This window comes from Anser brachyrhynchus (assembly GCF_964034855.1).
Source record: "Anser brachyrhynchus genome assembly, chromosome: 8".
Lineage (NCBI taxonomy): Eukaryota > Metazoa > Chordata > Aves > Anseriformes > Anatidae > Anser > Anser brachyrhynchus.
Window position 1 is genome coordinate 24,106,249 of NC_137702.1, and position 24,128 is coordinate 24,130,376.

Sequence of the window (24,128 nt, forward strand, 5' to 3'; positions counted from 1 at the left end):
GCCGGTCTCAGCCCTTGTGGCAGGACAGAATGGCACCGTGTGCTTTGCTTTGGTTTGTGACTCTGTGAAGCAACTGCAAACGCAGCTGAGAATGTTGTCTTCACACTCGGAGGCCAGAACGCTCCCCGGGAATCTCACGAAGTGGGCAAGCTGTTTGGTAAAGTGACGGGAAGACACTGAAAAGGAGAAATTCAGTGCAAAATGTCAGGCGGTGTCACTGCCCCTGCGTGCCTTGCTGTCGTTTGGCCATGTGTAATTAATGAGCGCTAATGAGCAGCAGCAGGTCTGTGGGGGGGAACGAGCCCCCTGTGGTGCACAGGTGCCTTCCCTCGGCCGGGGAGGCACCGGGTGGGACACCCACAGTGTCAGTGGCTTGGGGGGGACTGGAAAAGTGACAATAAGACAGGGTATGGGGCTGCCTGTGCTCCCCGAGGGATGGAGCAGCACCTCTGCTACGGGTGGGATGCGTTGGGGGGGGAGAAGGCTGGGCAGCCCCCTCCCCATTTACCAGCAGAGCAGCTGAGCTGCTCCAGCTCAGGCTGGAGAAGGGCTGAGGACGGCTCTGGGGCTGGGCAGGCTCTAGGACGGACGTGGGACGGGCCCCCCGCTTGTGGGGCCGCTCGCAGCTGCCGGGAACAGGGACGGGGATCCCCAGCCTCGGGCTGCTCCCCACCTCCTGGGGATGGCGATCCCGGGGATGGGGACGAAAGCCCCGAGGTCTAGGACCAGCCCCAACGCCGGGGCCGGGATCCCGCAGACCGCGCTTCCCACCCCCGGGGCTGGGGATGCTCGAGCCAGGAGGGGCCGGGGCTGGGGCAGCGGGCTCGGGGGCGGGTCCCACGGCCGGGGGGGGGCCGTCTCCTCCCGGCGAGGGGGGGGCGGTGGGGGCAGCCCCCCCCCCTCCTTCCCCAGCGCCCCTCCCCGCCGCCCGCCCCCAGCGCGCCTCCCGCGGCCGGCGGAGCGCGGCGCGGTGCGGGGCCGGCGGGGCTGAGCGGCGGGCGGCCGGGGGGGCTCCGCGGCCCCCGGGAGGGCTGGGGGCAGCCGCCCGCCCCCCCTGCGCCGCAGCCGGCACCCGGATTTCCACGGCGCCGACCGCGGCATCCGGAGCGGGCCCCGCAGGTAAGGCACCGAGCGGGTGGCTCCGGCTCCGGCACGGCTCGGCACGGCTCGGCTCCGGGCATCCCCGCTTGCTTTAGAGACCGGCGGCAGGTGGGAGGAAGAGGAGAAGCCTCTGTTGCTTTCGGAGCTAACTTGGGTCTGGGGTGCGCGCCGTGGGAGCTGGGGGTCCCCCAGGGTGTGCCCAGAGCATCCTGCTGCTGCTCGGGGCGCTGGGCGCTCCGTCCCGCTGGGGAGGGTGCTCTGCGGTTAGGCCTCGGCTGGAGGATGTGGGGGCTGTGCCCCATCTCTGTCCTCTCCAGGGAACCTCAACTTCCCCCAGCCCTCCTCACGGTGGGGACCGGGGTGGGGGCTGTGCTCACGGGGAAGGATGCTCGAGAGGGTGCTCTCCGCGCTGGGAGCCCTTCCCTTTCACAGCCACAGAAAGCGGTGTGGGAGAAGCAGCACAGCCTGGGGGTCACTGCCCCGTGCCCCCCTGGGGTGCTGGGTGCGGTGTGAGTGCCACCTTCCCCTCTCCCAAACCTTCCCCCGGCGCGGATGCAGGCGGTGCTCGGGGTCCTGTTGCTGCTTTTCCTGGGTGAATTCCCCCGGGAGCTCTCCTGCGGTGGGCAGATCCCTGCCTGCAGCCCCTGCCCCTTCTCCCGGCGCGGTGGCAGACCGGCCCCATCCGTGGGGCAGCCGGGCTGTGCAGCTGAGCCGTGGCTTGGCGTGGGCGTGGGGTGTGGATCCGCAGCGCTGCCGGAGCCCCTGCGGAAGTTGTGCTCAGCCCTGCGTGTCCCCTGGGCAGCGGGGTCGGGTGGTCCCCACCTGGAGGAATTTGGGGGACGGAGTCCTGGTGCCGGGCACGCCGCTGGCACGCTCATCGCAGGGCGGCTGGCACAAAGGGGGTGGCCCTTGGGGGGGTTCGCCAGGAATCTGGGTGCCTCTTTAGCTGTGTGCAGTGGCGTAAGGGCAGAGAGGAGCCAGAACGCCTTCTAGATTATGGTGGGAAGGGGAAGGGATGTATTCAGGATGAGCTGGAATTCCTGAGTTTGCTGTAGTGTCCCCAGGGCCATGGAGATGCTGTCTTATGGCCACGCAAAATCTGGGTAGCACCATTCAGTGCTGTATCTGGCTAAGGGGGGACCCTCCGATGATCCTGGGAACTGTCAGGTGGTCCTGAGCCCACCGTAGTGCCCAGACCCACCCTGTCTGCCCGAGGCTCTTGGTCCCAGGGTCCTGCACAGCTCCTCGGTCTGCCAGGACTGACGCTGTGCCGGGCTGAGAGGGGAGGGATGCTCATCCATCCCTCTACCCCGCAGCCACCCTGCACGGGAGGCAGGTGCAGAGGGTGCCTGTGCTCGTCTGCAGGAACGGAGGTGGATGCAGGGGTCTCATCTCTGCATACAAAATCCTCCCCCCCAGAAATCCCCTTCTCCCAAGTATCCGTGATGTCGGATAAAAAAGCTCGGATCCTGCAGTTTTAGGGCTCTCTACAGGTTTTGCAGCAACTAACGGTAGACCAGGCTGAATATAAAACGGGTTTTTCTCTCCTTCCCAGTGCAAAGCTTTTGCCGTCAGAATGAAAACAGATGTTGGGCTGCCTGTTTCAGCCAGTTTTGCAGAAAATCGCCTCTGGTTAAGACACTGGCAGTACTAGGATTTCAAGCACCATCCTGTTTACCTCTGTGCCTTCAGAGCACAACCGTCCTTAACCTGCCCTGCGTGTGGCACAGCTGGGGTTCGCCCGAGAGGCGCCCGAGGAGCTCTGCAAAGGGAACCCAGGGGAGCCTGGCCCCGGCTCCCTGCAGCTGGAGCAGGCGGTGGGGTGTCCCCAGGAGTGCTGGGGACAACCTCACGCCCACCTGGGGGGCAGCACGGCTTGCTGAGTTACTCAGCGCGCAGACCTCGGGAGGGAAGGCTTTCCTGTCCCCGTTCTGCTTTAACGAAGTGACAGATTGCTGCCGCTGCCTTGCTACGTGCCGCCTGAGAGCAGAGCCACTGCGGTGGAGCTCAGCATCCCCTGCTCGCTGCTAACCCCGAGGGTGGCTGGACGGGGCAGGTCCTGTGCCGGGTCTGTAGGGGCACGGGGCTGAGCAGCAGCGCGGCCGTGCCGAATTGGAGCTGGCTGGGGCACTCGCTCTGCCTTCCCGAGGTTGCTTTGACAAGTAGCTTGGTGTGTAAACGGGGATTTCTTCAAAACTTCTGGGAGGAGCAGCTGGCAACCGAGGAGCTATGTGGCAAAAATGTGTGCGTGTGTGTGTGTGTGTTCCAGTCTACACGGGAAAGGGAAAACATCCAGAGTTACGGAACTAATGCAAATCGAGTTGGCTTTCATCTCTCCCTGCAGCATCCTCTGTGGAAGACATTTGCATTTCCCCAAAGTCAGTTCTTCCCTACCTGTCCCTCCAGCAAACCCGGAGCCATGGAGCAGGGGAATGCCTCGCAAGATCTGGGGCATCTCCCTGGACCTGGAGAGAGGTGAACCCAAATCCCCGGGGAAGGGGAGCCCTTAGCCCAGGGCAGCAAGGCTGGGCAGGCAGGGGATGGTACTGGGGGCATGGGTGGGGGCAGCAGGGGCTCTGTGCCCACCCCAGCACACGTTTGGGGTGCCGTTGGGTGCAGGATGGCCTGGCATCACCCCGGTCCGACGTGCTGGAGCCCCTCTGGCCCCTCCTGACACCCCTGGGGCCGGGATGTGCAAAGCGCTCCAGATTTGCAGGGAAGCCTCCATCCGGCTCGGCAGAGCCAGGAGCGAAGCAGGATTTCGTGAGCACTCCAGCAGCAGCTATTAGCTATGCTAAAAGGATTACCAGCTCTGCAGGACTCATCAAGTGTTTAAAACACAACTCGAGCATCAAAGGCGGCTCTTACAGGCTCACATTTTCACATCAAGTAACTCCGAAAATTCCTATCCAACTTAATTAAAACATCCTCTAGGCTCGTTAAAAGCAGAAAAACAAAGGCTTTTTTTTGCTTTCCTTAAGCACAAAGCTATTTTTTAAGTGAGGAGTTTACAGAAAAGTATGCAGGCTTCTTTGTAAAAGAACCACCTTTGTTAAAGCCTCCTATCCCCAGACTGCTGTGTCTGATTAATCTCAGGCTTTCCAAAAAGGAAATAAATATGTTTTTTTTTTCTTTTTTTTTCCTGGCTAGGGACCACAGAAGAAAGATGAAAAAGTGAGAAGAGCTTTGTAGAGAAAGTTAGATAAGAGGGTGGGGGAGTGTCAAAAGCAGACCTATAATAGGAAACAAGCCACTGAAGTGCTGGGGGAAGTACCTTTCACGCAGCGTGCCACGTACATGCAGACCCCTTCCCAAGTGAGCGCGGTGGAGCATCTGACCCTCCTGGATGCTTCTTTTGGCACCTGGGCAGCCTGGCATCATCCCCACCGCGTCCCCTGGGCCACCACTCACTGCTCCTGCTGTGCCCAGTCTCGCTGATGTTGGGTCTGCCCACGCTCCGGCACGCGTCCTCCTTGGCGCTCGCCCTCCTCTCCCCGCCCTGGGTCTTTTTTTCAGGTGCCCTGGGGAGCCTTAAAGCACACCGAGAGGTTTCCAGGAGCTGGCTGGTGATACTGGGGCTATGGGCACGTCCAACACAACGTGCAAGCCTCAGTAAATGCTGTTGTGATAGCTGCGGGGGCCTCGGATGTTTTAGCATTTTATCCCATGATGTTAATTTTTGATGGGTTTGATCAATAATGAATTAGCATCCAAAAAAAAAAAAAAAAGGATTGAGAGGATTAGATAGCTCTTCTCCTTCCTCTTGTTTGTGGGTCAGTTTGATTTCTTCCTCTTCAGTGTCCCGTGTAGCCAGAGGGTGCCTGGAAGGGCAGCGCTGACAAATGCCACCGGGAGCAGAGCCGCTTGGGCTGCGTCTCGCTGAGAATGCCTGCAGCACGCTTCGCCTCTGTCCTTCCCACCTGGGCATTTCTTTTTTTGTGGCAGACAGCAGGTCTCGAGCAGAAAACGTCCTGCCCCTGGGGACCCCCTGAGCTGTCCCTGGGGCCACGGAAAGCTGCGGCCGTGCGGGGCTGGCTTCGCTGCTCTCTGCTAGCGAGGGGCAGTGCCTGGTGCCCTTGTGCTCAGAGCACGCTGGGGATGTGGAATGCAGGAATTAGGAGTAGGCAGGGATTTTACATCAAGTATTTATAGCACCTTCCTCTCTTTGTGTCTAGACATAGCTATAAATGAGGGAGAGGGCTATTACCTAGGAATAAAACTGCTGAAACCAGCCCCGGAGAGCTTGTTGCTGTATTTCTAAGGAGCTGGGAGATTCCTTGTGATGAATGTAACCATACCGAGGGCTGTAAACTCGCCGCAGCCGGGTACTGTGTCAGGGGACGCACTTACAATGTCCCTGCCACTCGCAGCACGGACCGAGCATTAACCACGGTCTCTCCCCAGCCCTTGGCTACTCCTGGGGCCGCTGCTCGCTCACTGCTCTCGGGCCCGATCCGGCTGGCTCCACCAGCTGCAGCGGCACAATAAAACAGCCCAGCGATCGCCGACGTGTCGTTTGTCATCGTGGGGTGGAGGAGAGGAGAGGCAGCGAGCAGAGCCCTGACCGTGCAGCTGGCTGGGAACCCGTGCCTGCACTCCCACGCTGTCCCTGCCCTCTGTGCTGGGGGAACACCTGGAGCCAAACCCAGCACCCCCAGTCCCCATCCCACACCTGAGCTGAGAGATTTCATGCTCAATGAATAGTGGGGGAGAGGCTGGCAGACTTTTCTGGTTGCAAATTCCTCTCTCTGATCCCTGCTCCCACCACATCCAGCACGGTGAGGTCCTGGTCTGTGCCTAAGGCTTTGCGGCGCTCTCAGAACACCAGCGCAGGTAATAAAGGAGAGGACGGACTCCCTGGTGAGATGCCATGAAGCAACCTGCTGATGTGCTCCTGCCAGCGGCCCCAGCGGGAGCACGAAGGCAGCTCGTCCTCTCTCAGCTCAGGCGCCTGTCCCGTGGGATCTGAGCGGTGTGGCAGGGGCCGTCCCTGAGCCCTGGGCTGTCGCTGCGGGGTGAGCAAGGGAGGGAAAGGCTCAGAGCTGGGAGCTGGAGCTGTGGCCGGGTAGTGCCCCCTGCTCTCAACGCCCCACGTTAGCTGCTGGCTGCCTTCCCCGGCCCCATTGCACAGCTCAGTGTCTCCCTTCTTGCAGTCCTCGGAGCCACTTCCAAACCAGAAGCTGTTTTTCTGAGCACCGACCTCTCAAATCCCAGGGATTTGGGGTTCATCCTCTCCTCCCTGTGCGTAGCTCCTGCATAGAGACAACACCAGGGTTTGAGGCCCCTCAGGCAGGACCGCAGACCTCTGGACCTTGAAGCAGGGCTTTCATCGTGCCGTGGACGCCCCTTGGGATGTGTGAATTACCCTTCCAAAATTCTGCCTCCATCAGCATGGGACCAGCTGGGGCTGGGACGGAGGGCTCCCAGACATCCCTTCCTGGAGCTGCAAACATCTCAGTTTGCCTCTCGTCATAAAAACCAAGCAGACCAGGCACGGAAGCACAAAGGAACAAGGAAAGGAGTGTCAAAAACCTGCGTGCAAACCGCCAGCCTCCGTGGTGAAGTGAGCACGGCGCGGCTTAAGTGGTTCGATGGCACACGGCGAGCGCCCCGGTGACCCTGTGATCGGTTTGTTACTGAAATCCAGGAGGATAACTGCCTGGTGAGATAAAACCAGTGCTCGTCCACTCAGGTACACGCTGCAGAAAAATTACAAGGTGTGCAGCTGGTGATTGAGAGACAAACCGGGGAAATGAAAGGAGCAAAGGAGCATCTGAAGGCGGCTAACTGCCCCTACTTGATTTTAAGGGCATGTCTGTTTTTCCTCAAAATGCACTAATTCCCCAAAATGCACTAATAAATTATTCCTGGCTCTTTTAAGGGATAATGACCTGATTGCTATCGGCTGGTTGGGGCCAGGCAAGAGCTCGCCTGCCTCTGTGGTGCAGCACCTATCGAAGGAAGCACGCCCTCACCCGCCTGCCTTCCCTCTGTGTGTTTTGGGGCCGGCAGGGCCAAACCACAGATCCCTGAGGATGTCTGTGCTGGAGCTTCCCCCGCTCCTCTGTGCTGGCAGGGCTTCTCCCCACATGGAGGAGAAATGGGCCTCGTAAGTACCCAGGATCTATTAAAAGCTGCTCTCGTCTGCCTCCACGAAGAACGCCGTTGGGAATACAGCGACGCCTCTTGGATGTGAGTAAATATTGGCCTTGAAGGAACTCGCTGATAATGGGAGATAAGTTATCAACAGCTGCTTAACCTAATATTACTGCCGTACAAGATAACGCGGAGCTTTTGCAAGAGGTTAATAACTGGATGGGGAATCCATCACCACGTACAAAGCCACCTGACAAAACGCGGCCTTAATTCTTCCCCTGGAGCTTTACTGGAGCTGAAGCAGCACGTAACGAGGAAATGTGCTCATGGGTCAGGCTGAGGGTGATGCTGTGGGGTGTGAGCGCGTTCCCCTGTGGTTTTAGTTCCCCCAGAGCAGAGGGGCCAGCACGGCATCGTCGTCTGCAGGGCTCTCCTTGCTCCTAATGAGGCTTGTCCCCTGTGCCGGGGTATGGTGGACAATCCACCAAGTCCTTGGTGGAGGCTCCTGGCAGGAGCTGGGTTGGCTTTTCCGTGCTCCTGGCTGCTAGCCCCTGCTTTATCCAGCAGACCACATTGCTGCTCGGCAAAGCTGGCTGCAGATGCTGGGATGGCAGCTGCAGTCCTATTGATCCCCGTGGGGATGATGAGCCCAAATGAAGCCCCTTGGGAAATCAGCATGGAACATAAAAATCTGGCTGCAAGGCAGAGGCCCGGACTGTGACGGCTCTGCAGATATAAACCTGCGTGAGAGCCCAGCTCTGCGGGGCGTCCGCAGAGAGCCACCTCTGGGCTCAGCGCTGCTGCTGGGGATGCACACGGACATCTCCATGAGCCCATCTCACCTTTCCCTCCCCACAGCCAAAGCATCTGGAAGCAGATCCAGATCCTGTACCTATGGAGGGGAGAAGCTCTCAGTTCCCCTGGTTCTTCTTCAGGCCAGCCCTATTAAACTGTTTGTAACATTACCTGCTTAGACAGGCGCAGCTCTGGGGTCTTGTTAGTCCCTCCAGTTCAGAAGCTGACTATCCTTAATATGGCTTTATATAGCCTTTTTTTTTTTTTTTAATTTTTCATTTATACGTGGCTGCTTCCCCTGAACCTTTCCCCCAACTCTATTTGTGAGCCATGCAGTGTGCAAGCATCCCCTCTCCCTCGCCGCGCAGCAGGCAGAGCAAGGCAGCGAGCAAACCGCCGGCTCCTGGTGTCTGTACCAGTTACAGACCCTCAGCCTGCCCTGCCCTGCCCTGGGACGGCTTTTTGCCTCCCTGCGGGCTGGTTTCTCCAGCAGCAGCAGAGGCAGGTGATTTAGGTGAGCTTTTCCGAACCCCCCTCCTGTCGTTGCCCTTTATTTGCATCATGAGCTTAAATGGAGACGGATAGGAACTTCGTTATTAAAGATTTTGAGCTCCCCAGCAAGGAGCCCCTTCCTCCCCGGCCCCGCTTTGCCGTCACAGCGATACAATCGCTGCCTTGTTCAGTCCCAGAGGGAAGGCGATGAAGCCCTTGTTCATTAATGACAAATCCATCTTGTGTTTTCTTTGGGTTCTCCTTTGGTTTCTTAGCTTTTCTCAACTTTGCCACATAAGTCATCGCATGTAATCACCAGCAAGGTTTTCCCCTCCCCTGGTGCTGAGCGTGCTGGTTTCTGGCACCCATCCTGCCTTGTGGCCGAGGCCCTGGTGGTCCCGTCCCCGTGGACGTGCTGTGCGAGGCGGTGATGTGAGTGAATGCCCCGTGTGAGCAGGCCGGGCAGAAAGCCTTGCAGCCCTGTGCAGACCGTGCCTCGGATGCACGGGGGGAGAGGAGTGTTGCTTTGAGCTCGTCCTCACACGCAAGTCAATTTGTAGTTTGAAAACTGTGCGGCAGTTGATTTCTTTGGCAAAGGCGAAATAAAACAATACGGGGAAAAAATAGCGGAGGAAAATGCAGCAGCCTCCATCCATCAAACGAGGAGATGTTGAAAGAAAGGGGAGAAGTGGCACCCTTCATCTGGATTCTGGTTTTACAAACCTGAGGTCACTGAGCTCAGGTAGCACGGGCCCTGTTTTGGGGACTCGTTGCTCCACATCAGCCTTCCAGCTGCCCCGTGTCAGCTCAGCACCAAACTGGAGCTGACCAAACCTCCTCAGTTCGAAAAGCTGCTGGAAAATTGGGTTTGCAAGTGAGTGGATGTGACTTTACGAGGCACCTGCCTTCCTCGGTACCGTTAGATCGTTCGAGATCAAAAATCAGAACAGGGGTATTTGGGCCTGAAATCCGGGCTTTGGCCAGAAAGAGCCGTAAGAAGGGGGCTGCATTTGTTAGTGAGGGAGGAGGGAGGCTGCGTCGTCCCCGTGCTCCAAGGGGGCTTCTTCCCAGTGCCCCCCGACCTGGGGCAGGTTGCTGGGTGGCTGAGGTGAGGAATTACTGCTGAAATACCGGAGGGGCCGGGTGAAAGCTGCCCAGTTGGCTGTTACGTGGGGTTAGGCCGATGCTTTTGTGTAATATTTCACCTGTGCTTTTGTAACGGTGTGTACCCGTGCTAAATCCCCCTGGTGCCTTCTGGTGGTCTTTTTGCATCGTTCTGTCGTGTTTAATGCAAGGTGCCTGCCAGCTGTCGGGCTTCGTGGGCTTGTCCTGGGAAACGTATAGGTAAATCAAAAAGAGGGGGGCCCGTAAGGGGCCAGCGTGTGGCGCAGGGTGTTATTTATAGGCTTCTCCGTGGCGCTCATCACCATGGCAGCTACGAAGGTCGGTGCTGGCGGCTGTGGAGAAATGCCACGGATGTTTTTAAGGAAGCACGTGTGAGGGGGGACGTGGGGCTGGCGGGATGCCCATGGGGATGGGGCAGTGGGATTTAGGGGGCCCTGTGCCTGGGTGATGCCAGCTGGTGGGGACGCTGCGGGTGACACCAGTGCCCTCTCTGCTCGGGGCTGGCCCGAAGCCTCGTCCTTCTGGTTTCCAGCCTGAATCTCTTCCAGCTCCTCCTCGTTTGTTCTCGTGACAGCGCTGCCCTTCGCCTCACGCAGCTCCGCTCCCGCGCCCACGTTAACGCCCGGCTGCGCTGTGCAGCGCTGCCCCCAGCCCCTGTCTTTTCAACTAAAACTACCCGATTTCCCAGCTGGATCCCTATTCCTCCACGTACCCAGCCCTTTCTCTTCGGTCTCCATCCCCTTGCTTGTGTCAGGTGTTTTTCCCCTCAGGGTGCCCCATCCCAGCCTGAAGACCCGGTACTTTCAGGCCAGTCCTTTAAGGGTCCCTTTTCCTGTGAGAACAGCTTTCTACCACCCGGCTCTTCCATCTCCCGTGGGGAGCTGGACCCCTTTGCTCCCTGGCTCCCCTTGGTGATGGACCTCTCCTTTTCACGATACAAGCACCGTATCCCCACGACGTTTGCAAGGCTGTGCTTTCTTAATAAAAGCAAAGTGCCTATGCCAAAGGCATCCGGTTAAAGACTTGCAATAAATACACACTGGGAATTTTATTTATTTTTTTTGGAGTAAAAGGGAAGTCACAGGCTGTGCCGGAGCTTACACAACTGCTCCACTAACATTTACTGCCTGCTGCTGGTCCCCCAGACTCGGTGGGTCCTGCTCTCAGCACTTAGCCCACGTGGCTGAGGAGCGCTAGCAGCTGGTGCAGGGCTGCTTCTGGCTCCTACAACTCCATTCAAGAGCTCTTCTTGCGCAGCAAATACGTAGGCTCCCTTTTTGCTCCGAGACTTATATGCTTATTAAGCTTTCTGCAGCAGAAAAAAGATTGCCTGGCGATTCAGCCTGCTGGCTGGGTCATGAATCCATGTATATGTTATGAATGGCAGCCGCGTGCATGTGCCCTAGGCTTTAGCCAATCGTACCAGGCAGTAATACACGTCAGGATGAAAATAAATCTTAATACCAACTGCCCTATGTGAAGCAAGTGCTTATTTTACATAAAAACTAATTTTAGGATGTCGGGACTGTAGCCGATCCACTTTATCTCCCCGTACTTAGCATAACGACATATAGCTTTGCATATAGATATAAATGTGTTTGTATACAAGCTCTTTTTATGATTTTTTTTTGAACGTAAGCGTCCCAGTTACCCTCTCAGTCAGCAATCACTCTGCTCTCCAGCGATCCTTTTCTCCCCTGCACAGGTACAGTCGTGCCAGCGCAGGCTCCCAGCCCTGCGATATTAACATATTAATATTAATAACGCCATTATAATTGAGGCTGTTTCTTTGGGCAGCAGTCAAGAGGCGCTGAAGCGTGGCTTTAATGCTGGTTTCCAGCAGAGCTGGGGCCAGCACGAGCAGGGGGCTGTGATGGGACACAGGGCAGCATGCCCCAGGGGTGCTGGGGGGAGCGAGCACAGCGGTGCTGAGCTGCTCCGGCAGACCCGCAGCCTCCAAACGCGCTGTGACAGGGGATTAAACTGCTTGCACGCCCTCTGATGCCCACCGGCAGAGTTCGGGGAAGGCCAGAGATTTCTAGGGAATGCTCTGAGAGATTTAGGTTGTGCTCAGGTTTTAAAGTGCTCTGGGAAAAGTAGCAGAGCGCCTTGCTTTTCAGAAAAAAAAAAAATAAATTGCTTTTCAGCATTTTGCTTTGCTGCCTCTTCCCTGTTGCTGAGTGTCTGAGCCAATTTATGCAGCTATATTAACTTTCAGTTCACCTTTAAGCGGGGTTTCCTTCCCCTGCATGCTTTTTTTCCCTATTCCTTGCCTCATGTCAGTGAAACCTGCAGAGCCTCCCTGCTCTGCACAGCTCCAGGTGCCACCGGGGCAGGACTTCCAGCTGCATGCGATGGAGGCGCTGCTTGTGGCCACGCAGTCCTGGATGAGGCTTGCAGCGGTGGCAGGCTTATTTAGTCCTGGTTTAGCTTGGAACCCGAGCCTTGTCTCTGCCGTGCTTTGCAGATGCATTTTGCAGGGGCTGGGTACAGAGCTGGTGCCCCCGGTTGTGTTCGCAGCCGAAGGGCAGCAGGCTCCCGGCTGGCTGCGGCGCGGCTCTGGCTTGTGCTGGAAGCCAGCGGGAAGCGTCTGGCACTCGTGGCTGCAGAACAAGGCTCTAAACGAGAGCCAAGCAAATCTTACAGGTTCTGGAGCCAGCAAGCGAAGCAAAAGGCACGGGCTTGGATCGCTTCTTAAAATACTGCTGTGATCATGAAGCCACACGTGAATAATCCATCTCGGGAGACCCAAACGCTTGGGGCTGGCTCCAGCGGTGTGTGTGAGGTGGTAACGTGCTGCGAAATGCCTTGAAGAAGCACGTTTCCATGTGCAGATCCCGGAATGAGGGATGCGTCTGGGTGAGGTCTGCCCTGGCCAGGTGGCACGGCGCGGAGATCGCTCGACTGCTGCTTGGTCAGGGGATGGTGCTTCCTGGCAGCACTGCGGGCCGCACACCTCGACCCACTGAGACGTTCTCGAATTATAAATCAGCTGCCTGCCACAAATGAACACCCTCCTACTTCCAGCCTCAGCCAGCCCCATGGCCGCAGGGGTTGGCACCACCAGTGAGGGCGCAGGAAGGGTTAGCTCCTGCAGAGCCCCCAAATCAGACCCCGTCTGCATGAAGTTTCCTCGGCATGTACGTTCTGCGATGGACCTGGGAGCGTGTTTTATCCGAGTTCCCTCGTCTTTTGTCTTCAATTTAAAAAGTTAGGATCTCCTGTAATTGCCTCTGCGCTCGCGGAGATCTGGGAATGGTAAGAAAGCCCCCGGTGGCTCATTGAGCGCCTTGTAAGTGTTCTGCCTGTAAGCAAAGTTCGCCGCCTTACATTATAAAGATATTTAGGTCCGATTCTGTGCTGGGGTGGTAATTTTACGAGGGATTTTCATACCTTTTGGATGCAATAGGCAACGGATCATTACCTTTTTTTACACTTAATTGCTTTTATCATCCCGAATTATTCTGCGTTTAATGATAATAAAGCACTTCTGTTGGGGAGGCCAGGCGCCACATATGGTCTGCCTCAGGCTGCTGCAGCACAACTCCTGGGTATGTTCTGTGGTCCCGTGGGGATGGCAGAGCCTCGGGGAGCAGCAGCTCGCCCAGCACAGCCCACGGCCGAGGGTGCTGGGGAGGAACCAGCCACGTTTGGCAGCGGCTTGTGCCCGCAGAGCTGGGCTCAGCTGGGTTTTTGGGGCAGCCTGCCTCGCTGCAGCCCATGGTTGGACACTCGTTCCAATTTTTCTGGAGTCAGCTGGATTGCCTGGGATGTAGGAAATCCTCTTTCTCCAGCAGCCTGCTTCCTGCCACGCTGGGCTAGCACCTCTGCTGCTGGCAGCCTGGCTTCAGACCCAGCAGCAGCTGTTCCCTTGTTGTGCTTCCCTCGGCTCTCCAAGAATGCCATTTCGGGTGGCCTTCTGCAGATCTTAAGCAAGGGAACTTGTGTCGTTCATGCATTATTTAGTAATTCTTTGGAGATGCTGTAAGCCCACTGCTGGCATCGATGGACTCCTAGTGATGCTTATAAGCTCATCAGCAGGCGCCGTAATTGATGGCCATTGATAAGCCATCTGCTGACCCGGTGGGCCCCACAAGAATTGATTAACTATTCATTAGAGCATCTAGAAACCGCTTATGAACCTTTTATAAACTATTTATCAGTGAAATAGGACTGGTTTATCCATCACCGTTCATGGCCTTACAGTGTAGGGGAGGAGGGGAAAAAAGGGCCGGAGTTGTCCTGGCTGGTGGCGGAGAATTTTCTGATGTTTTGCAGTCTGCTGGGTTAGCTAAGTAGGGGCTGGCAAGCGCCCAGCGGCAGGTTTTTAATATACTATTGGGCTAAACTTAGAGAAGAGGATGAGCAGGCTTGCATGTTGCTTTGCTTCTAGCAGGCTAAGATTAAATTACCCATCCCATTTTCCTTCCGTGAGTATGCAGGAGGATGCAGAGCCAAAGGTAACAGCTGCCAGCAAGAGGCAGTTGGCTGCTGGATGCTCTCAGGCAGCGCTCCGATTCCTGGTGAAACTGGGGGTGGAGTGTGAGGCTGGTGTTCAGGGCTGGCATCCCAGCACGGCCCGAGCATTTTCTGTCTTCTGCCGCTTCCAGTGCAGGAGGTGAGGGATGGTGGAGAGGCCGTGCTCAGTTTTGCCTTCATAAATCTTTTCCACGTTCCCAAAAATAAAAACAAAATTGTGCGGTGATGTGAAAAATGCAGGTAAAGAGAGGAGGACGGGGGCCTTGTGGCTGCTTCCCCTCCTCTGCTGGGGTGGGTGATGTGGAAAAGGAGGGCGAGGGTGACAGTCGGGTGCTCTCCATGGGGACTGCGTGTGCCAAAACCTCTGCAGGTTCTGTGCCCGGCCAGCATTTATTGGCAGGACCTTTCCTGATGCATTGCGTTTGTACCCAAAAACGGAGACTTGCCCTGGTGATTCCTGCCGAAAATATCGATGCCCCAGCTTCAGCATGGGGGAGATGGCACGCTCCCCATTAAAGCCCTCGGGTAACGAGCTCGTGAGAGGGAAGGCGAGCAGTGCTGCCCGTGCTGCCCGGGGCTGGCTGCCCGCGGAGACGTGCCGCTCGACACGGAGGGGCCTGGCTGCTGCTGGCAGCTCGCGCTCCCCGGCCAGGAGCTGTGATAGAAACTCCCCACGTGTTGACAGAGGAAATGATGCCTGTAATGGGATCTTAGCACCTACTATCACCGCTAGCAGTCCGGCTGTAATCTCGCCCGCAGCTGATGCTCTCTAGCGAGATCAGGGATAAGCGATGACTTCGGAGGAGCTGGCGAGCGTCTGTCGGCCGCCTGAAGCGGGGCAGGTGTGGCTCTTGCAGGAGCTTCATTCTTTCCTTCCTCCTTATCTGCTCCTCACTGCCAATGCTGAGCTGTGTGTAAATGGGGCAGACGGGGAAGGAGGTCCCAGCGCTGGTGGTGACACTGCTGACCTGCTGTGAGAAGGAGGCGGGAGCCTGGTGGAAGGAGCAGCGGGGTGCCCCAGGTGGTGCTCATCTTCGTTATTCCTCCTGAGAAGCCCAACCATTTCGCTGTTTTGAAGTCAATTTAAAGTTTAGCCGCAGAGGTGAGGGGAGGAGGAGGAGGGTAAAATGGCCGTGGAGAGAAAGGACAGCTTTTCCAGGCTGAACAAAGCATTTCAGATTGACTCCTAGCCATTCTTCACAGTATTTTTATTTCGCTGAAGAACCCAAGTGCAAATAATTATATGGCGGTCAAAGAGAAATAATTTGTATTGGATTTTCAGCCTAACCACTGGACCAAAACTAACTTGTCGTTCAGACGCACGGAGGAGCGATGCTCGCCCTGCCCTGCCCGGGGATGCTCTGCATCCCACCTGTGTGTCTCTGGCCCCGTTCTCCCCAGCAGCCTCAGGGCTCTGAAGCCAACCATGGTTTTTGGGTGCCCCTGGCACCCCAGGGCAGGGCTGGCAGCGACTCACGCTGATACGTTGGGGGTCAGTACGTGAGACCCGGCAGCAGTGCCTTCAGTGGGTTGTGGTCAGCAGCGGGAGCGCTTCCCGTGCTCAGTGGGATTTAAAAAACGTTGAAAAGAATCAACTTCAAAAGTTGACAATTCGGGGCAGGTTTCCCTTTTTAAAAACAGGTCCCAAATTAGCCATTTGGGCTCAGTCTCCATTGCTCATCCTCTGAATATCCCCTGCCCCTCCTGTATCGCAGCGGGGGGAAGAGCAGCTCGTAGTTCCCCATCCCTAAATAGCATCTTTCGGGAGCCGGCTAAGCTGCAAAATGGATTAGCTTTGCCTTACAGCTCTGTACACAACGATTTCAGGCTCGCGCGGGAGTTGCATCGCCTTTCCAAGCAAAACATTTCCCGTTGAGCCCCTCCTGGTGCTCCCAGGAGCTGGGAACGCGGCCCCGGGGAAGCAGGGTGCTGGGCATCCAGGAGCAGACGGGCGCGAAGGGGTTCTGCAGCCGCAGAGATGCCCGGAGCCAGCTTTTGAGGCTGGCAGCCAGGTTTAGAATTTTAATGATATCCTGTGTCCCACAGCCTTTCATTTGGGGAGAAGCCGCTCTAAATGACCCATTTTTCTTAGCATAATGATAATCATTACCAAGAGGAAAATGAGCACTGAAGACGGGGACAGACGCGGGCACCGAGGAGATGGGGTGGCTGCTCCTGGCTGGCAGAACACTACGTGGAGAAACAAACCTTTTGTTCTTGGAAGGAATGTGAGGACGCCTTTGAACATGCATGTAAATTTGTAACAAATAAGTCACCGCGGCTCGAAACGGAAAGCAAGGGAGAGTGGCCATAAATATTTTATCTCCTTGGCAATGAGCTCCAGCGCAGCAAACTGCCACATCCTCCTGGGGGAGAGGCTGCTGCTCGCTACCGGGTGGGGATCCTTCCCGCGTGCTGATCCTCAGCAGGGTTTTCCCTCCGCAAAGATCGATTTTTCACTTTATTTGGCAAAAGGCTTTTTTTTTTTTTTTTTTTTGGTGGGGGGTGGAGGAAGAAATTCATCAGCAAAGAAAGCCTGAAAAACCTACAGCTCACGCAAACCAACAGTGTAATCCAAGCAGACCCGGGACCAAAGGGGCAGAACAGCCCCCCACGTGTGGGTGCTGACCCTGTGGGGATGGGGAGGCCTGGGAGCACAAATCCTGCCCGCCGTTAGCCGTGCTGTAGCTGACGAGCAGCGCGTGATGCAGCGCGGGCGATGCTCGTTTTGAAGATGATGAGACCAGAAGCCTTCGCCAGACGTCCCGCTGGGAGCTCCGGCGAGCGCACGTCAGTCTGTCGGGCGTCTGCGCTCACGTTCGCAGGAGCAGGCACTGCCTCCCCAAGAGGGAAAGGGGTCTGGTGATGGCATTTTCAGCTTCCAAGCATGGCTGAAACGTGCAGGCACCGGGGCCCAGAGCAGAACAGGATGCTCTGTGGAGCAGAGCCACCCGCTCCTCTGCTTCCAGGTGCCGGAGCGAATTCGGAGAACAAGGCTGGGCGATGGCTTTCCATGCAACCTTGGAAGTCTTCTCCTGAAGGAATCAGAGGTGCGGGAGGTGCTGTGGAGACCTCAGGATGCAACACAAGGCACCTCACCCAGTGCCCAGACTTCAGGCCCTTCAGTCGTCAGCTGCTTCTGACCACGGTGTTCAAGCATCTAAATAATTCAATTAGACGTGACCCAAGGAAAACCTATAGCATACAATTGATCGGGAGAGCGAGTCCTGATCCCAGGTAATTGCTCTCTTCTGGAGCAGCCTGCAGCAGCCCCGTGGCTGGGCTCATATGCCAGGGATGTAGCTGGTTAGGTCTGTGAGTGATAGAAGAAGTCTGGTCTCTGGGTGCTGCAATTGAATTAGACACCAGCAAGACAGATTTTATTAGATTTATTAGATGGCTGGTAGAAGGAAAACTGGAAAACAGAGGAAGAGAAATGTCTCCCTGGCGACCTCTGGGCTGGCGTTACTCTTGCGCCGAGCCGAGGTGGGTGAGCCGTTTGTCTCCGAGGGGATGTCGGAGCAGTGGGTGGCAGCACTGCCCCCGCCCCAGAGGCTGGGACGTGTGTAGGGTGTGGAGAGCCACCCCGAGCTCGGTGTCTGTGTGGAGGACCAGCCGTGTGTGCCTTTCTGTCCTCCCGAGCCCGGTCAGCACCGTGGCCCCGGCACGTCACCCTGCGGAGTGTCTGGTCTGCGGTGGCACCCCCAGCCCCCTGCCGTGGCTCAACCCTAATTTAAGACCAGACACGTTCACGTTTTTCTGCTGGAGGATGTGCCACGGGGAGCTCTTTCTGCTAAGACTTCTTGGTGGTGAGCTATTGCCATTGATAATTAACAGCGGGCCAGCCTTGCCAAAAGAAATTCACTGAGTGCATGGCAAGGCCAAGTTCCCTTCGTTTTGCAAGTCACCCACCGTTTCTCCCTCGCTTGCTGTCCCCTGAGTTGTGAGGTGAGCTTTTCTGTGCTTGCACGTAACAAAAAGACACGGCGTTCTCAGTGGAGCCTTTACTAGGGGGGTCCGTAGATCATTCAGGCTTCCCTTCACCTCTCAGGGTGAGGACCACCCCGGGGCTTTTCACGTTGAGGAGGAGGAATTTTCCTGCTCAAGGTGCTTATAGTCTCAGCCCAGAAGATTAGCAGCAGGCTGGGTGTCACCGCAGGGTGAGCCCTGGTGTCTCAGGAGGGGCTCTGTCCCAGGCAAGCCTCCCACGGGATGCAGACGTGTGGGAGCCAGCAGGCGCTGCTGGATCGGTGTCGCTCCGCTGGGCTGGGCAGGAGCCAGGCTGGAGCCAGCAGACGCGCTCTCCTTCCATCACCGTCACCAGCTCAGCTCCTGCCCTTCCACCGAAGCAGCCGGCAGCTGCCTCGTGTTAATTACAAGCAGGACCATCGCTCTTCATCGAAGGCCAGCCCGGAGGTGGCAGCAGCAGCAGGCTGCCCTTGGGATGCTCCGTGCGCTGCCCGTCTCCCACCTCCCGAACCCATGCCGAGGGGGTGCCGGGGGCACTGCTGCTTCTCTCCCGTCTGTCGCTGCCCAGGCGGTGGGGAAAAGTGGCTGTATGAGTGCTGTGTGCTGCTTCCTTTTTTTCCTTCCCCCTAACATCAACAACGTGAGGTTATCTGAGGACCTGGCAGCGAATCGTGCGTAAAAGTGCAGCCCCGAGCCCCTGAACTCGGAGCCAAGCTTTGTGCTCTGCTCTGCCTTGGGCTCGCGCTCGCCTTTGTGCCTGTTTGTAACTCAGAGCACATCGAGCCACCGGGCTTTGCTCGCAGGTGGGACGCACAGAGCAGCTTGGTCACGTCTCTGTAGCCAGGAAAATGCCAGCAGAGCTCCAAGCTGGTGTTACGGTTGTGTATTTTAGTTTGGTCGCCTTTGCAAACGCAGCTTCCAGGTGTGCCATGCACCTTGCCTGCTGGGGAAAGAGGGTTCCCCCTGCACCAGGTCACCGTGCAATGTGCTGCACCCCAGGCACGAGCATGGCACAGCCCCGTCAGCTGAAAACAAGGCGCCCTCCCCAGCAGGGGCTGGCAGCAGGACCTGTGGGCACTGGGCGTTCCAGCCCGGGGGGATTTGGATGCTTTTACTCATGGGGTTTGGTCTTGACTGGAGTAAAATCACCCGACTTGGAAATGCCAAGTGATTCCTCTAAAGAAACAGCATGTTTTACTGGGAAAGCGGTAAATTGTTTTGATAGCGTTGAAGGATAGTATTATAATTTTTACATTTCTTGTACAAGTCAAAATGAATCATTTACCTTCTCTAAACACTATGTTTAAGCACCTGAAATGTCTGAAAAGGGCTTTATTTTTGACACATCTGTCAAACATCACCCGGCTGAGCGTGTTTGTGAGCAGGGAGACGTTCCCCACAGCTCCAGGCACCTGGAGAGCCCCGGCCAGAGCGTCCCTGGGGCGCTGAGCTGAGCGCGCGTGGCCATTGAGCTGGGGCAGCAAGGGGATGCCGTGGGCACCAGCACAGAAACAAAGCTGTTTTATTTCTCCCTCAACAGGCAGCGGTTCTGATGCTTTCGGCTTCAGCTTCTTTTTTGGGAAATGAGGGAGAAAGGAACCCTCCAAGGGGGTTTGCTGCACGGATGCTCTCGCGGCTGCAGGCAGGAGCTGGCTTTGTCTGCCAGCCCCGCTGCACTGCCTGTTCTGGGCAGGGTCTGGGAACAGTTTGCAGCTCTTTGCCTGTTTCGCTCTGCCTACACGGTAAATTATATGTAATCATTAGCAAGTGGGCTGTTTCCTCCTTCAGACACAATTAGTGGGCAGGGCCCGGAAAAAAAAAATCTTCCTCAATCTCATTTCCTGCACAGGATGCGCTTGAGATGCCTGGGAGGAGGCAGAGACCAGCTGCTGGCTGCAGAAGGGAGCCCAGGGCATGAGCAGCCCCTTGGCCAGTGCCCAGAGACTGCCTGGGGGGCAAACCTGGCCCCCCCCAGCCTGAGGTCTGGGGAGGGAAGGTGGCAGCAGGAGGGTTGGGGACCCACTGGGGTGTCCTTGGGGACATGCTGGACCGCACAGGGCGCCTTGGTTGTGACCTTTGGGCAGGCAGGGGGGGTGTGCTGGGCAGGACTCGGTGCAGCAGCGCTGCTGAAGGACTAGCTGAAGGGGAGCTCCAGATTTACATCCAGGAGAGCTGGAATAAATCAAAGCAATTAAAGTGCAAATGAAGCTTTAAGCAATGCGGCATCCTAACTACCTGGGAAGAGCGTTGTGTGTACTTCTGCCTCGCTCGCTCCCTCTTTTATTTATAGACAGAATTCAAATCACATAAGTAATTAAACTAATTTGCCAGGTAGGGCCGGGCTCGGGGAAGTGCCTGCTGGCATTAACGAGGATGCCTTTTGACAGCGGCTCCACTGCCCACAGCAGCCCTCAGGGCTTGCCAGCGGCCACTTGCTCCCCACGCCCTGCGATGGGCTCTGTGTGTGCGGGGACAAATCCAGGCTGTGCAGGGTGCCCAGCGGCCAGCAGCGAGCACGGGGGGTGCAGAAGGACACGGTGCTGGGTGCTGAGGGCTGCGCTGGTGAGGGTTGCGCTGAGGGTTGAGGATGCTGCTGCATGTCCCCTGCCTCCGGGCACACACTCACCCATGGGAAAGTCGTGCAGGAAGGCAAACGCTGTGTGTCCTTGTCTAAACAAATATTTGCCTCGTGTGTGCTCCCGTGGCTATCCGACAAGCTCATTTTCTTGTTTATCCAGCAAATTTCTCAAGTGTTTTCTGAATGTCATTTAAAAATTATGACTCGGGACCTCCCCGGTAAGGACTGCTTTAAAACTACCTGCTTGTTTTTGTAGTCCTCCTAGGGGAATTTCAGAGACCTCCCTGTTTCCATATAGACAGGGCTGTGAGCGGTGGGGAAAATGCCAGCTGGAAAACAAGAAGGGCTCACACTGCAGCAAACACCTGGAAACTGTTTGCAAAAGGAGGGAGAGGTGCTCAGCCCCGGTAATACAGGCATTAACCCGAGGAAAAGCAGAGCCTGAGCCCTGTGACTCTGCTCAGCCCACAATCCCCTTTCTCCTCTCCGAAAGGTCACCGTGACAAATGAACGTGAGTTTAAACCCATCCCGGGCTGCTGTGAGTTGTGCAGGGGCTGAAGGGAGAGGAGGGAACCCAGCGTTTGAGCTTGGGTCTGCTGGAAAGTCTGCTCGGCACAGTGAGGTCCTTGGGAAGAGCACGTGGTAAGGGAGGAAGAAAACGAAATGCCCCGTTTGTTCCCTCTTGAAAGACCTAATTTATCTGGAGTTATCCATCCCAGGCTGTAAATCCCCCATAAAACTTGGCACAGGTTTAAAAGCAGTCAGAGCAGAGGCTGTATATTTTTTGCTGGAAGCCTGGGAAGGAGCGAGGTGAGGGGACGGACGGTGGCTGCAATTCTTTAGGTTCGATTTCTTTCCTTCGGCCTTCATCTTCCACAAAAATCCGCTCTGCGTTACGGCACGCACAGGGCACGGTGTTGGGTGCCCGTGGGGGGACAGCGCCTGGCAGGAGCAATGTGAGCAGTGCCCAGGTCACACTGCAGGACTGGAGAAGCTGGGGGGCTGTTGTGCTTGACCCTAACACCCCTTCTCCTCCATCTTTTCCAGAGTGACGGGATGGAGGGAGGCACACGCGGCCAGGCGCAGCAGGAGCGCACGGTGTTCGTCACGGGCACTGCACAGCCCCACCGGGATCGGTGTGGAGGTGGTTCCCCGTGAGGACACAGGGACACCCCCTTCCAGGACTGCCTCCCCTTCTCTCCCCCAGCTCCTCCCTGCTGCCCGATTGCCTGCCACGTTTCCAGGGATCTGCAGGAGGATCCGGGGCTGGGAGCCGGGAGGTTCCTCACTGCACAGGGCTGGAGAGCGCGACGGCGATGGGGACGCGGAGGAGGGACCCTGCGTGAGCCCTGGCTGCTGGCGACGGACTCGGGGCACAGCTCACTGGGGACAGGGCTGCAGGGGCTCCTCGGGGTGGGGACAGAGCCCACGGTGCCCGGGCTGGCCGCTGATGTCCCCCTGTGCCCCACCAGCAGGACCGCTCCCCTAGTGCCAGCGCGGAGGCTCGCTTGTCTCACCATGGTGCTGCCGCCGCCAGACAAGCGCCACGTCTGCCTGACCACCATCGTCATCATGACCAGCATGGCCTTCATGGACGCCTACCTGGTGGAGCAGAACCAGGGGCCCCGCAAGATCGGCGTCTGCATCATCGTGCTGGTGGGGGACATCTGCTTCCTCATCGTGCTGCGCTACGTGGCCGTGTGGGTCGGGGCCGAGGTGAAGACGGCCAAGCGGGGCTACGCCATGATCCTGTGGTTCCTGTACATCTTCGTGCTGGAGATCAAGCTGTATTTCATCTTTCAGAACTACAAGGCGGACAAGAAGAACCTGGAGACGGTGGCCAGGAAGGCCCTGACCCTGCTCCTCTCCATCTGCGTGCCGGGGCTCTACCTGGTGCTGGTGGCCTTGGACAGCATGGAGTACATACGGACCTTTCGGAAGAAGGAGGACTTGAGGGGGCGCCTCTTCTGGGTGGCCCTCGACCTGCTGGACATCTTGGACATCCAGGCCAACCTGTGGGAGCCGCACAGGACTGGCCTGCCCATCTGGGCGGAGGGGCTTATGTTCTTCTACTGCTACATCCTCCTCCTGATCCTGCCCTGCGTGTCCCTCAGCGAGATCAGCATGCAAGGGGAGCACATCGCCCCCCAGAAAATGATGCTCTACCCCGTCCTCAGCCTGGTCACCATTAACATCGTCACCATTTTCATCCGGGCCATCAACATGGTCCTGTTCCAGGACAGCAGGGTCTCCACCATCTTTATCGGCAAGAACATCATCGCCATTGCCACGAAGGCGTGCACCTTCCTGGAGTACAAGCGGCAGGTGAAGGAGTTCCCGCAGAACGCCATCGCCCTGGAGCTGCAGCAGAACTCCCTGTCCCACAACCAGACGGTGCACAGCACGCAGGGCATCCCCCACGAGCCGTCCCCGGCCAGCGAGATCCTGGACACATGACGGGTGCCGCTGCCCAGCGTCGGTTCAGACAGCCCCCGGGGAGGGACGCTGCTGCTCTCCTGCTGCACGGGGCGAACGCGAGGGACAAATCCCAGCAGTGAGGGCTCTTCTGGGCACGGAACACCAACCGCGTTGTAATTGAGCTATGGAGGGTCCCCTAGACGTCTTCATCTCAGGTATAACCCTAGGAGTCCTCCACAAAAACCAAATGAACTTGCAAAGGACCTGAACCAGCCAATCCTCTCCCTCCTGCCAAATTTTCCCCTCCGAGCAAGGACCGCTGAGGGTGCGACGTCCCTTTCTACTCCTCCAGCACCTCACCCCGACTCCAAGCCTGGACCGAAGATTTTATTACCGGAGACCTTTTTACGGCGTGGGGACAGGGCCCTGGGTGCAGGGGCTGGGGGGAGGGCGGGCGTTTGAACCAGTAAATCCCGTGATTATACGTATCTCTTATCTCGAATGGTCGTGTTTACAGTTTCTTATTTATAATCTCCCCGGCGCCGCTGTCCCCGCAGCGGGTGGCAGCGAGGACAGCCCCGTCCCGGCGCTGCCGGGAGCAATACGTGCCGAGCCGGAGCCGACCTAATACTGGTGTTTTATGGATTTCCTTCACTTCAGACGACTCAGCACAATATTTCTATTTTCAGGAGGGTCTCTCCGTCCCTCCCCCTGGTGTTGCCATGCGCCCGCCCCGCAGCCCCCGTCTCGTGCCAGCGCCCGCGGGCACCGAGGAGGATGGCGACGATGCCTTTCACTCCGGCATCAAGCGTTTGTAAAGAGGGCTGCTTTCCACAGCTACTATATTTTTAAAAGAAAATATTTCAAATAATAAAAAAAAAATGCAAAAAATGCCCGGGAAAGCGGTGCTGCCCTTCGCTACTGCTCGGGTGGCGGAGACCAGGGGATGTCCCTAGCCTGGATATCTGGGGACATCCCCCCTCCTCTGCCACCTGAGCCGTGGCAAGGGGCTTGGTCCCTGGGCAGAGGGGTGGGAAGCGAGGGCCAGCGGGACAATAAAAGCCCAGTGAGAAC

At 57.2% G+C, this 24,128-nt stretch overlaps 1 protein-coding gene across 3 annotated transcripts; it reads left to right on the forward strand.

Moving 5' to 3' along the window:
- The first annotated feature begins 973 nt into the window (after positions 1-973).
- Positions 974-24,128, forward strand: TMEM121 (transmembrane protein 121). 3 transcript variants are annotated; one of them, XM_080602093.1, is made up of 2 exons: positions 974-1,119; positions 21,684-24,128. In XM_080602093.1, the coding sequence occupies exon 2, from the start codon at positions 22,155-22,157 to the stop codon at positions 23,091-23,093; it is 939 nt and encodes a 312-aa protein (XP_080458219.1). In that variant the 5' UTR covers positions 974-1,119; positions 21,684-22,154; the 3' UTR covers positions 23,094-24,128. The 3 variants fall into 3 exon arrangements, with proteins under 3 accessions (XP_080458219.1, XP_080458220.1, XP_080458221.1); XM_080602094.1 differs by lacking the exon at positions 974-1,119 and adding an exon at positions 5,540-7,293; XM_080602095.1 differs by lacking the exon at positions 974-1,119 and adding an exon at positions 21,139-21,278.